The sequence below is a fragment of the Pseudochaenichthys georgianus genome, unplaced genomic scaffold (assembly GCF_902827115.2).
Source record: "Pseudochaenichthys georgianus unplaced genomic scaffold, fPseGeo1.2 scaffold_586_arrow_ctg1, whole genome shotgun sequence".
In the NCBI taxonomy this organism is placed as follows: domain Eukaryota; kingdom Metazoa; phylum Chordata; class Actinopteri; order Perciformes; family Channichthyidae; genus Pseudochaenichthys; species Pseudochaenichthys georgianus.
Window position 1 is genome coordinate 106,718 of NW_027263145.1, and position 14,539 is coordinate 121,256.

A 14,539-nucleotide genomic window follows, 5' to 3' on the forward strand; every position below is an offset into this window, starting at 1 on the left:
AAGTATTTCCCTAACCTTTTGATTGTTTACCCAGATGTATTTACACTTGAAAAAACATAATGTAATATTTGTAACCACATTACATTTTTTGACTCCATTTTATTAATATTATTAAATTGGATTTGTTTGTGAAGCTTTTTCCACATCTTTCAGTCTTCCTCTGTACTTATACTTCTCTTAAGTACCAGATTACTTCTCCTCTTTGTACTCATACTACACTAAAGTATCAGTGTAGTATGAGTACCGTGCCGTGATGCCAACTTCCCTGCATCACATTTTAAACAGAAAGCTCAAATGCTCAAAGTAAAGATTATTCTTCGACGGAGACCTGGAAGGGACAATCATGGGGGGATATAATATCTAAGAAAATAACAAGTGAAAAAATTCACTTTATCTGCACAAACACTGAATTTAATTTACACATTTCAGGCCCCGTCCACTCGGAGACGATATCAGTTGTATCCGCTAAAGTTCTCTATCGTATTGACGGCTCGTCCACTCGAGGCCGAAACGGAGCCGCGGCTTCGGAGCCCGAAACTGATAAACTTTGAAACCGGCTCCCAAGGTGGGTAGGCCTGAGGACGAAGCGCTTGCGGCTACGTGCGTACGCCCTATACGATCATTTCCTGAATCGATGACGCCATAGCCCCGCCTCTCCCCACCTCGTCTCTGTGTGGGCGGGGCCTCAGTCTCATCGGGCAGAAACTGTGTGATTTACAGACCAAGCAGCAACTGACTTTTGCATCAACAAAATGGGCGTTAACATTTAGCAGGTAGAGTTGGAAAATATAGATATTGGACAATTCATATAATTGAAATACAGAATTTAGACCACATCACAATCCCAAATAGGCCATAGGACACTGAAATCCCTTTGATTTTCCCCCTAAATGTCTCTTCCGGGCCTCCGTAGTTTCAAGTTTTCCAAAGTCTAAATGTCTTAAAACCTTAATTAAAGTGTGGAGTAGAACACAGAATAAGGAGTGATTACTAAACAGATAAATGTAACAAACAAATTAATCCTTATTTCAAAACATTTATTTCTAATGACTTCATGAAAACCTGTACATTTGAAAAAGCTGTTTTTTCTTTCAGACATTTTAGCTACGTACACGTTGGCGTTACTTGGTGTTGATTCAGTCTGTCGGGGGGGGGGGAAGCTATCACAACAAAAAAGAGAAAAAGTCTAATCTGTAGACGTCTCCTCCTCGAAACCTTCGGGAACACTTCTTAGGAAGTCTCGAACATCTTCTTCCTGTCGGCCTTATCGTCGATGTTCTTACGCCAATCCAGCGCTTCCGGCGTCTGCAGAGAAAAACAACTCATTCATTAAAAAACACTCTATTTAAAGATGTCCTTTCATGCAAAGTACACTTTTTGATGTCTATTATACATAAATATGTGTCCCGGTGTGTAAGGAGAAAATAAAATGGGTTATCTGTTTGGTATTTTGAAAACGCTTCATATTTTTTATATATCTGAGACCTATAGATGAGAGTAACACCTACGTCACTCCCGGGAAATAAGTACGGCTCCGCCCACTTTTGGGGGAAAACAACGCTGTCATTTGAACGCCGGTCAATACAAATTCTGAAGTTGTTGCCAATCCGATCAGAAATTTAAGAAAACCGTGGATTTTTGGATCTTCAAAGAGTCCGATTACGATGGCAAACAATTACATTAAATCATTTGAAATTGACGATTGGTCTCGATATATGGTTAAATATAGCAGCAGATGATTAATGTCCATGGATGAGACTGAGAGTAGCATCGACGTCACTTTATGGCCCGCCCACTTTTGGGGGAAACAACGATGTAATTTGAATGGCGATGAAGCCTGAAGCCACAGAGCTCTTCTGTTACTGTCCTTTCTTCTGAGAGGAAGTACAGAAACACTGAACTCTGGATATGTTTTAATGTTTGAGGTGCAATAAACGACACAGCAGCTTGTTGGCATGTTAAAACTATTATTTTCCGCCTCGCTCATGAGAGTAGCAGCTGGCGAAATTACAGCCTCGCCTACTGATTTTAATTTAACCATATATCGAGTTATTAAATTAAGTTATATAACCCTAACGCGATTCTCGATTTCAAATGATGTAATGTAATTGTCTGCCCGTCTGGCCATCGTAAGAAGCTCTTTGAAGATCAGAAAATCCACTGTTTTCAACATTTCTGATCGGATTGTCAAAAACGTCAGAATTTGGATTGACCGCCGTTCAAATGACAGCGTTGTTTTCCCCCAAAAGTGGGCGGGGCCTAATGTTTGCCCAGAAGTGACGTAGGTGTTACTCTCATCGATCATCTGCATAACTGGATATTTTATGATCTGTATAAAACAATACTTTGGGAGGTTTTTTTAATGATTTTAGATAAAAAAAGTAGATTTTAATGCAAGACTTGTTCTTTATTTAGACGATGTTTACATTGTGGAATGGTCATTTAATTAAATAATCCTAATATTTCTTGAGCTATGACCGGTCAAAATGCCTTAATAACATAAAAGGATCAGCGACAGAAAAGTTAGAAATATTTTGAATGATGACAGGAGACATTTAACTACACCTACTTTTAAATTGTGTAGGTACATTTAGCGGTCTGTAATGATTTGCTACACCTAAAGATATCATTGCTGTCCTAAAGAAGCCACTGATCATTTATTTGGGTTAATTGACCAGTCTGTTATTATTTGTTACCGCAAACAGCGTAGCTAGCTAGCTAACAGCAGCATTCGTCACTTCATTCGAGGGCACAGCTATCATGTTTGATTTGAGACAATGCTACCCTGTGGAAATGCACACACAGTACACTGGTGTTTAAGCCACCTTTCATTTCATTTGGTTGATTTAGCAGTCTGTACTGATTTGGTACCACACACAATAGCGTAGCTTGCTAGCTAATTTAACGGTGGGAATTAAAACACGGTACTGGTGTTGTAAAGAAGCCACTGATCATTTATTTTGGTTAATCGAGCAGTCTGTTATTATTTGGTGCTGCAAATAGCGTAGCTAACTAGCTAACAGCGGCATGTGTCAGTTCCTGTGAGGACACAGTCTTCACGTTTAATTTGAGACAACACTCAAATGGTGAACATGCACACTCTGTATACTGGCGTCGAATCGAATCCACCTTTCATTTTAATCTGTTAATTTTGCCGTCTGTAGTGATTTGGTGACATACACACTAGCATAGCTAGCTAGCTAACTTGCTAACAGCTGCGTTTCTCACTTCCTTCCTTCACAGTTATCACGTTTGATTAGAGACAATGCTGCATGGTATAAATGCACTCGTCGCACAAGTGAACAACATGCAGTGTACTAAGCGAAGTATCTGATTTGAGTCAAAGCGATAGAAACTGTCGAGCTAATTTCAAGCTTCTGTGATCATGCGTGCTCCTTCCTCACCTCCTCTTTGACCTCCTTCTTGACCTGCTTCAGGTTGGACCTCAGATCCATGGTCACCTTGTGTTTTCCTCCCAGCAGAGCCTGAAGCATGGCGTCTGCAGACATGCGCACTTTCTTCAGAGCGGGTTTCTTCACTCCAGCCAGATCCACCACCTTCATCTTCAGGTCTTCAATCTGAGGCACAGAAAAATCTCAACGTGACTTTATATCAAGATAATGCTAACGCTACATCCGCTGGAGAGGGAACACGTGCTTTAATGCCAGGTAAACCTCAGAAAGCAGCTGATTGCTGATTCTGCATAATCACAGACCAAACACTAGGTGGTTCTTATGGATTACAGATTTATGATAAAACGTCACAAGAAGCAGGAAAAAGTGGTAAAAACCTGCAAAAACCAACTAATCTACAACATCGGATAATTCATTTACCAAAACAGATAACAGCCGTTCTTTCAAGGAAATATTTGACTTTTATTGCACTATTTTTATCTTAAAAGTTTCTGTTACTGTTCAGATTCAGATCAAAAATACAAAATATTAACTAAAAAGTGAATATGTATTCGTATAGATTTAGCCACCCAGCAGTATTCAAGTTTTTAAACAATTTGTGGTACAGTAAACACATTTTGCAACAACAACAACAACAATCAATTACATATTGTTATCAAATGGGACATCCTCCATAATGAGGACTTTTACTTCTTTTACGTTGAGTACATTTTGTTTTTTGTTGTTTTTATATTTCAGTAAGACGTTGACTGCTATGTTGTCGAATAAATATGTTTGTTGGGTAACACTTTAGATTAAGGTACACAAATTAACCATCAACTAGTTGTTAATTAACATGCATATTATCAGTATATTGGCTCTTTATTAGTCATTATTTAAAACACTTATTAATGCCTTATTCTACAAGACCGCATTCTACAAGGAAAAGCCATTAGTTGAGAGTTTTTCCTCAATAACCCTCTAATTCAGGGGTGTCGAACTCAATTTCACCATGGGCCACGTAGGAATTATGGTTGCACTCAAAGGGCCGGTTTTAACTTTAAGACTATATCGAAATACATATATAAATATTTAATAGATATCAAATAATGCATTATATTACATTATTGCCTCTGCATTGGATTATTATAGGGTAATAACTTCATAATTAACTACGTCTGAAAGCAGAAGTCTCGGGAAAGTAATTGCAAGTCTCTTCAGTGAGAATGTCACAAAATGATTTAAAAAGAAAAGTTAAATTCTGGGGGGAAAAAAGTGACATTTTGAGATGCATTGTGGGACATGTAGTTTATGGGAAACGTGCTTCTGTAAATCGTAACCGTATTAACGTATTATATTTGCTTGTAAGCGCTTTGAGCACCAGGAAAAGCGCTTTATAAATGTAATATATTATTATATTCTTTGCAAGCTCTTGTGGGGCCACAGAAAATGAAGTCGCGGGCCGGATTTGGCCTCCGGGCCTTGAGTTTGACACCCCTGCTCTAATTAGTGCTGATTTGTTGCAAGTAAGGAAGTTGTTGTACATGAGATTTGGTCTCTGCTCAATATGGGCCTAACGAGGCAGCAGCACCACAAGAATAGCTATTTTCTCATAATAACACTTAACAAATATGATCTATTCTCATGTAACAAGACATGAAACTATAAGTGTTAATTAAGTCTAAACAACTCAACATTAGGTATTTCTCTCTAAGAACATGTCCCTATGTTAAAGTTAAGTCTTGTTCATAACAAATAAGCGAGTTTGACTCGAATGTGCATGTTGTTATGTATCTTCTCTACTTGCTTGTAGAGCTGCAGGAAAAGCGCTATAAAAATAACATGTATTATTATTATGTAAAGGAACAACTAGTTGATGGTTAATAAGTGTACCTTAATATAAAGTGTTGTATATTTAGGGTTAAGACGTTAACTGCTATGTTGTCTGATAAACATGTTCTTTGTATATTTCCTTACCTCTAAGTTGCTCTTCTTCACTTTGGCCTCAGCGTCGTACCGCGAGTCGTCGATCTTATCCAGCGCCTGGTGCAGCTTCTTGCAAAGCTCCTGACGATACACAAAACAGCCAAGAACCATCTCAATGCACGACTTTTACTGTGAAGTATTTTCCACGTGGTCTCAGTATTTAAAGTGTTGTATTCGTTCTCTTTCAGTGTGTTATCAGTACTTCTTAGAGTGGTATTAGTATATTTAGAGTGGTATTAGTATATTTAGAGGTATTAGTATCTTTAGAGTGGTATTAGTATATTTAGAGTGGTATTAGTATCTTTAGAGTGATATTAGTATTTTTAGAGGTATTAGTATCTTTAGAGGTATTAGTATCTTTAGAGGTATTAGTATATTTAGAGTGGTATTAGTATCTTTAGAGTGGTATTAGTATCTTTAGAGGTATTAGTATCTTTAGAGGTATTAGTATATTTAGAGGTATTGGTATATTTAGAGTGGTATTAGTATCTTTAGAGTGGTATTAGTATATTTAGAGGTATTAGTATCTTTAGAGGTATTATTATCTTTAGAGGTATTAGTATCTTTAGAGTGGTATTAGTATATTTAGAGTGGTATTAGTATATTTAGAGTGGTATTAGTATCTTTAGAGTGGTATTAGTATCTTTAGAGGTATTAGTATCTTTAGAGGTATTAGTATATTTAGAGGTATTAGTATCTTTAGAGGTATTAGTATCTTTAGAGGTATTAGTATCTTTAGAGTGGTATTAGTATATTTAGAGGTATTAGTATCTTTAGAGGTATTAGTATATTTAGAGTGGTATTAGTATCTTTAGAGTGATTAGTATCTTTAGAGGTATTAGTATCTTTAGAGTGCTATTAGTATCTTGAAAGTAGTATTAGTATTTCCAGTGTGGTATTAGTACTTCTTTAGTGTGGTATTAGTATTTGTTTCTGTGTTAATATACTGAACAAAAATATAAATGCAACACTTTTGTTTTTGCTCCAATTTTTCATGAGATGAACTCAAAGATCTAAAACATTTTCTATAAACACAAAATAACCATTTCTCTCAAATATTGTTCACAAATCTGAAAGAATGTGTGATAGTGAGCACTTCTCCTTTGCCGAGATAATCCATCCCACCTCACAGGTGTGGCATATCAAGATGCTGATTAGACAGCATGATTATTGCACAGGTGTGCCTTAGGCTGGCCACAATAAAAGGCCACTCTGAAACGTGCAGTTTTGCTTTATTGGGGGGGTCTGGGGGGTCCGGAAACCAGGCAGTATCTGGTGTGAGGGGTAGGGGTAGGGTTAGGGTTAGGGGTAGGGTTAGGGTTAGGGGTAGGGTTCGGGGTAGGGTTCGGGGTAGGGGTAGGGTAATGTTGTGAATCGAGTGGCCTGTGTTCGTCGTCCATTACATACGCCTGCCCATATCATAACCCCACCACCACCATGGGCCACTCGATTCACAACATTACCCTACCCCTAACCCTAACCCTACCCCTAACCCTAACCCTCACACCAGATACTGACTGGTTTTCGGACCCCCCCCAGACCAAATGGTTATTTTGTGTTTATAGAAAATGTTTTAGATCTTTGAGTTAATTTCATGAAAAATGGGAGCAAAAACAAAAGTGTTGCGTTTATATTTTTGTTCAGTGTAGTTCAAAGTGTGATATTATATTATTTGCAGTTTGTAATCGTATTTTGAGTGTGGTATTAGTACTTGTTTAATGTGTTATTAGTGTTTTTAGCAGTGTATTCGTACTTCTTCTCATTTTTAGTGTGGTAATATAGTTTAAAGTGTGATATTATATTATTTTCAGTCTGGTATTAATACTTATCATATACTTACATTACATTGTCTTAGTTGTGGTATTTGTGATTTAAGTGTTGTCTACATACAGTACTTTAGGTGTGGTATTAGTATTTGTTTGTGTGTTAATATAGTTTAAAGTGTGATATTATATTATTTTCAGTGAGTTATTAGTATTTTCAGTGAGTTATTAGTATTTTCAGTGTGGTAATAGTACTTGTTTAGTGTTGTATTAGTATTGTTGATGTGGTAATAGTACTTGATTAGTGTAGTATTAGTATTTTCAGTATGGTAATAGTACTTGTTTAGTGTGGTATTAGTATTGTTGATGTGGTAATAGTACTTGATTAGTGTAGTATTATTATTTTCAGTGTGGTAATAGTACTTGTTTAGTGTGGCATTAGTATTGTTGATGTGGTAATAGTACTTGATTAGTGTAGTATTAGTATTTTCAGTGTGCTAATAGTACTTGTTTAGCGTGGTATTAGTATTGTTGATGTGGTATGAGTACGTTTTCAATGTTGTGTAGGTATCTTCAGTTGGTATACGTACTCTCGGTGTGATATTGTGTGTCCAGTGTCATAGTAGTCCCATGTGTTGTAGTATTCGTTTTAACTGTGTGGTTTCAGCTTCCACATTGTGCTGGTATTAGTGATTTAAGTATTTTATTCATTCTATTTCAGACTGTTATAAGTGTTTTTATTAGTATCTTGAAAGTAGGATTATTATTAAAGTGTGGTATTAGTGTTTACAGTTTGATTATATATTTACAGTGTGTTAGTTAGTATTTACAGTGTGGTATTAGTGCTTTTTTAGTGTTGTATTAGTCATTTGTATTGTGTTAATATAGTTTCAAGTTTTATTAGTATTATATTATTTTCAGTGTGGTATTAGTATTTTTCAGTATGGTATTAGTACTTCTTTAGTGTGGTATTAGTATTTTTCAGTGTGGTATTAGTATTTTTCAGTGTGGTATTAGTATTTTTCAGTATGGTATTAGTACTTCTTTAGTGTGGTATTAGTATTTTTCAGTGTGGTATTAGTATTTATTTAGTATGGTATTAGTACTTCTTTTGTATGGTATTAGTATTTTTCAGTACGGTATTAGTACTTCTTTAGTGTGGTATTAGTACTTCTTTAGTGTGGTATTAGTATTTTTCAGTGTGGTTTTTCGGGGTTTTAGAGGTGTATTAGTACTTCTTTAATGTGTTATTAGTGTTTTTAGAGGTGTATTAGTACTTCTTTAATGTGTTTTTAGAGGTGTATTAGTACTTCTTTAATGTGTTATTAGTGTTTTTAGACGTGTATTAGTACTTCTTTAGTGTGTTATTAGTGTTTTTAGAGGCGTATTAGTACTTCTTTAAGGTGTTATCAGTGTTTTTAGAGGTGTATTAGTACTTCTTTAGTGTTGTATTACTCATTTTTCGTGTGTTAATATAGTTTAAAGTGTGATATTATATTATTTTCAGTGCGGTATGAGTACTTCAGGTGTAGTATTAGTATCACAGAGTACTCTCAGTATCCCCCTCACCTGCAGGGCGGTCATGTCTCCTCCCAGGTCGGGGTTAGGAGCGTTTTCAGACATGTACGCCTCCTTGGCGGCGACGAGCTCCTTGTTCTCCTCCTCGATCCAGCCGGCGGCGATCTGAAGGATCAAACTCTGCAGCAGGAGAGGAGACACAATGAAAGGTCTCGCTCCTCCAACAGAGCAACACAATGACACAGATAATATACTATATATACAATAATTGGACTATTGATTTATATGAGTTGCAAACAGATGAATGTTATGGATGTTCTTTCAAAAGTGCAGGCGTTTCACAGTGTGTGTATTCTCACCTTCAGATGATGCCTGCGGCTGGACGTCATTTTCTTTACGCTGTGGGACGGAGATTCATGAAGAATAAATATATATATTAACTATCTTTTACACTATGCCATGATTTCTCATATTGGGTAAGAAAACATAAGGAACAAGTGCAAGAATTATCAATTTTAGCATCTTTTTAACAAAGTAAATAAGTTAAAAATCACATATTAGTGGACTGAGATTAATTTGATTTATTTATCTATATATTAGTTTCTGGAAAAAAGCATAGACGACTCATATAATTGACATTTTCTTTAAATATAAAAATGTTTTAAAGGTATTGTTGGTCATTTTTAAAGGTGGACTAATAAGGACTGGAAACAGCTCGCTGAACATGGAATGAACACCACAACGTTCCCTTTAAAATGTAAAGTCCTTCACCATCATAGAAAAAACTAAATACACAGTTTAATTCGTTAAAATTGTGTTTTAGTGTAAAAAAAAAAGAAAGTTGAATTTAAGAATAATTCTAGAAATCAAACTGCAAACATTTCTAAGTTTTGAAAAGTATTAACATGACAATAAAACGCTTCTTTAAATACCCGAGAGAATAAATATTAATTATAGCCGCGGCTCAGACAGCTGCTGTCATCTGAAGCTGCCGGCTGTCCTTCAGCTCACACATGTGTTCACTTCCCTTTAACGTGTGAAGACATGTGAAGACATGGGAAGACATGTCTCTGACACGCGGAGACATCTAATAAACTATCAGAGTCCCAAAGAAGCAGCTCAACATTTACACTCTAGTTTTAAAAATGCAGAAATCTACGAGGATCTTTACGGAAACGTTTTCAATGGTTTTGAGATGAGGTTCGAGGCCGCTGGAGTTTTTGTCACTTCTCTGCGCTTTTGGACTAAAAATGTCAGTCAATTTGATATGACGAAGACATCGAGACAACGCTGACAAACTAAGCTACTGACATCATATCTAAAAGGTTGTGAAAAGAGCGATTATTAGAGGATTCAGAGCAAATGTAACCTATTTCTTTCCCAGCAGATTTTAAACCGCCTCTACACTGTAAGAAGTGACGACGTCACACATTCTGAACATTCCGTCCCGGACACGGCCATTATACAAATTAGAAAATGTCACCAAACTTAAACTGGGATTTTAGGGAATACCGTTCCATCTATCAAAAAACCCTTTTAGTCCAATACGGTGGAGATTCTGGAGAGCAGTTTAAACTTGTAATCTCCTCTCTACGTGAAAGTATGCTTAATCAGTATGACCTCAAAGATGGATGATTTCGAGCTCTGATCAGGCGTTTCCCATTCATTCCTATGGGGACAAGTTTGCAGTTTTCTTTAAACCCCAGGACACGACTGCCGATCATTACGCACGTGTTGATGATTTGATGATATTTGGAGAAACACTGTGAATTGTACACCTTTACAGTTTGTGATGTTAATCCCTGTGAATAATCCTATAACTAGAGACAGTAACACAATCTGACTGTGTTTGAGTCCAAGACATGCTGAGAGATTAACAGGAATTCAATCAAATAAATTAAGAGTTTATTATTATTATAATTATCATTACAATCATTATATTTTACTTATACTTATAACTTACTTTTTTATTGTATTTATTGACTTTTTTTTATCCTTTTTTATAAATATATTCCTATTACTGTATAATTGTACTCTCTATTTCATACCTTTAAATCAGGTTGTTTGACTCTACCTACATGTGTATGCAACATTCTTTAATTAATAAAACTTCTTGCCTTAAATCAAATCATTAAATGGCAGTAAATGAATAAAATGCTGTAAAGACAGTTTTAAAGATGAAAAACAACAAGCAAAGTGTCCAACGTAAATCCCATCAACACCAGACGTTAATTAAACGTCGCTAATTGAAGGCAGGTTGAATACCCATCGGTGTACTCACTCAGACATGTTGGCTGCTCGTGCTCTTCACACCCTGTTCGGAGACAGAAAACAGTTAAATATGAGCAGACAGGTCACGTGTCGCTCCGTGTTATCAATCAACGACCTTTGAACCCGAAACACGACCTGCGTCCCGATCTCGGAGAAACCGGCTAATTTTAAACTCGCTCTTTACTCCAAGCCTCTGAAAAACATTCCTGACGGGAATTCTAAGTTCTTCCTCGGCTCCAGAAATGCACGAGGAGCGAGTCGTGAATCATTCCAAACATCCTGAAGGCACGCGGCGTCGAGGTGTGACCAGGAAACATTTAGAGGATCAGAAATCATAAAAAGGACACATAAACGACATCGCCGAGGCTTTGAGGGCTGAAGAAAGAGCCGTTATGAAGCTTAACAGCGTCCAGAGTTTGGAGAAGTGTATCGGAACATAAGAAACTCAACTCTAAATCATTAAGAGGAGCTTTTTCTTCAGATGAAATCTCTTTTCTACGATATCAAACTTGAGTCACGGCAACACAAACATCTCGTTCATTCATTTAACGCTTTATAGCAAAAATCCACCTGATTTGAAAGCAGTTTTTCAAGAATGTCCCCAGGAGAGAGTTAACTCATTCGCTACGGATGTTAGCGAGTGTTCAATTAGTGCATATCCAATTAGGAATTTCAAAATAAAAGCCTCGTGTGCGTGGAGACACAGGCAAGCTTTCCACAGGCAAGCAAAGACATCAACAGAAGAGTTTCAGATTATTTATAAATCTATATTTGTGTAGTTTTAAATGAAACTTTTCCTCGAATTAATTACTTTTCCTCACAATAACTTTGAGCAAAGATATTCAACATGAAACCCCTTAAAAGTACCCTTGATTTATTTAAGTTAAGGGTATTTAAACCACTGAAATAAATCATATAAGCAGCATCACGGGGAGCTGATACATCGCAGATATCCAGACTTTAACCGTAAATCTCCCGTTAAATCCACAAAACATGCCGTCACACCTAAAACACCTTAAATCCCACCTGCTGGAGTTATAAAGTAGTCTAAAAATACTTTGTTAAGTGGAAAAATAGTTAAAACATATACTGATAAGTAAAAAATTAGTTACAAATATTTTGTTAAGTCAATAAGCAGTCTAAAAATACTTTGTTAAGTGGAAAATTAGTCTGAAAATACTTTGTTAAGTGGAAAATTAGTTAACAAATACACTGTTAAGTCAATAAGTAGTCTAAAAGTACTTTTTTAAGTGGAAAATTAGTCTGAAAATACTTTGTTAAGTGGAAAAGTAGTCTAAAAAGACTAAAAAGACTAAAAAGATAAATAAAATAGTTATTAAATAATACTTTGTTACCGTGACTTTAAAAGCTCTGAAATATATACTTTTCAATTAACTCAAAGAAAAGATTAAAAATAAATCTCGTTTAGTTTTCCAATATCTTAAAAAACAAACTGGTATAAAATACCTAGTGACGAGGAGGAGGAAGACGAAGAGGTGCCAGGTCCCGAACAGTACCGATTATCGGGGTATATAGGGTGTGAAGCGCTGACTCAGCAGAAAGGAGACCCTCTTTATGGTAACGGAGCACCTGAGGACCAATCAATGAAGAGCCTAGAAAGCTCCCAGACTCCCCAGGAAACTCCTATGTGTCTCCTCCCTAATTCCACCTACAGTATAGGACGGGACGGGGGGGCAATTGTTACCAGGGTGGGGGGCTGGGACGGGGGGGGGGGGGGGGGGGCTGGGACGGGCGGGGCTTATATACTTTACTGGGGTAGTATAGGTCTGGAACAGCTCCATTACAGTTACAAGTAGTTAGAAAGCATTACAGCAGGGGGGTCAAACTCAATTTCATCGCGGGCCACATCAGCATTATGGTTGCACTCAAAGGGCCGGTTGTAACTTTTAAGACTATATAAATATACAAATATATTATATAAAATAATGTATTATATTTAGGGCCGGGACTTTAACGCGTTAATTAAGATTAATTAATTACACAAAAGTTAACGCATTTTAATCGCACTTTAATCGCACTTATTTTTGCACAGCGGAACGTTTCTCACTGGATGAGTTTCAGGCGTACCGATTATACTGGAGCACCAACTAACGTTCATGACTTCAGCATGGGACTTCAAACAACAACAAACCACGGTGAACAATAGTCAAACATGAACGAACAAGCTGATGAGACCGCTTTGGTCGGCCCCGTGGATGGGACATTTTGTTTTAAAAAACGGACGGATGGAAGCGTCAACAAGAGCACGGCTGTGTGCAAAGTATGCAAAAAATAATTTGCATATCACCGCAGCACATCAAGCCTAAAGTATCACCTAAATGCAAAGCATGTAGCAGCTAGCATGTAGCAGCTAGCATGTAGCAGCTAGCGTGGACGTTAGCCTGACTCCGAGTGCAAGGACCCACACCCTGACCCAACCCACACTCAACCAGATGACTGGTTTCAGGGCCAGGATAAGTCAGTCCACGTCTGAGAGAATAACTGGCTCACTGGACTGCACTCGACTGTCGACCACCTGGAGTAAAATCCATGTGGAAACTGCTTCTCACTGTTCTCAGGTCAGATATGTATATTTGATTAAAAATGCGATTAATTTCGATTAATTAATTACAAAGCCTCTAATTAATTAGATACATTTTTTTTATCGAGTCCCGGCTCTAATTATATTACATTATTGCCTCTGAATTGGATTATTATCGGATAGGGTAATAACTTAGTAATGAACTACGTCTGAAAGCAGAAGTCCAGGGCAAATAATTGCAAGTCTCTTCAGTGCACATGGCACAAAACGAGATGCATTGTGGGACATGTAGTTTATGAGCAACGTGCTTCTGTAAATCGGCATGTAACCGTATAATAAACGTATTATTTTCTTTGCAAGCTCTTGCGGGGCCACAGAAAATGAAGTCGCGGGCCGGATTTGGCCCCCGGGCCTCGAGTTTGACACCCCTGCTTTAAAGCAAAAAACTGGACGTGATTTTAGATGCTTTCGTCTCAAAACACTGAAACCAGAAACAGCTCCAACATTCAATTTTCTAACTTTTCTAACAGCAAGCACACTTTAATATTTCAACTGGAGACGCAAGCATTTTTTCAATTTATAAGATCCCACATTTCTCCGTGCAGGATTTTGCTAAATTGCTCAAATAAACTCCCATATTTCCTTTTGATGGATTAGTGCAGCTCCTGGTGAGAATGTGTTGCTGTGATATAATCAGGAGGCACACAAACAGATTTAAAACACCAAACTTCATGCAGAATCACATCAAAGTGCAGCGAGACGAGGAGGAATGACTCACCGACTGTGGAGCTTCTTCTTTGAGAGGTAGAAGAGGGATATGGATGAAAATATTTGCCATTTATTTAAGGGGTTAAGGAGAGATGATGTGCGGAAAGGAGGCTCTCTGCTGACCTCTGCTGCTCCGACACCAACACAACACTTTCTAATTCTGGGCCAAAATGTATATTTACCGTTTAAATTAAAGATAAAGGGGCTCGGAAACAGCTTCTGTCTGCGTGAGACTTCAAGCACCAAAAGCTGTTCTAAATCAACCCTCCTTAAAGAAACCCCCAACGAGCTCCCAATAA

At 37.2% G+C, this 14,539-nt stretch overlaps 1 protein-coding gene across 2 annotated transcripts; it reads right to left on the reverse strand.

Annotated features, from left to right (window-relative positions):
* Positions 1-1,027: 1,027 nt before the first annotated feature.
* Positions 1,028-14,308, reverse strand: LOC117443334 (troponin I, fast skeletal muscle-like). 2 transcript variants are annotated; one of them, XM_034079321.1, is made up of 7 exons: positions 14,251-14,308; positions 10,941-10,973; positions 9,019-9,058; positions 8,711-8,839; positions 5,370-5,459; positions 3,405-3,578; positions 1,028-1,305 (listed from the first exon to the last, which is right to left on the reverse strand). In XM_034079321.1, exons 2-7 carry the CDS (start codon positions 10,946-10,948, stop codon positions 1,231-1,233), a joined length of 516 nt encoding a protein of 171 aa, XP_033935212.1. In that variant the 5' UTR covers positions 10,949-10,973; positions 14,251-14,308; the 3' UTR covers positions 1,028-1,230. The 2 variants fall into 2 exon arrangements, with proteins under 2 accessions (XP_033935212.1, XP_033935211.1); XM_034079320.2 differs by lacking the exon at positions 14,251-14,308 and adding an exon at positions 12,398-12,553.
* Between the last annotated feature and the right edge of the window lie 231 nt (positions 14,309-14,539).

Excerpts from the sequence above, each read along its gene's own strand:
- LOC117443334 (XM_034079321.1), bottom strand. Across the intron at positions 5,460-8,710 it reads GAGACATGACCGCCCTGCAG|GAGCTTTGCAAGAAGCTGCA; the intron begins GTGAGGGGGATA and ends GTGTATCGTCAG. Across the intron at positions 3,579-5,369 it reads TGAAGAAGAGCAACTTAGAG|ATTGAAGACCTGAAGATGAA; the intron begins GTAAGGAAATAT and ends TCTGTGCCTCAG.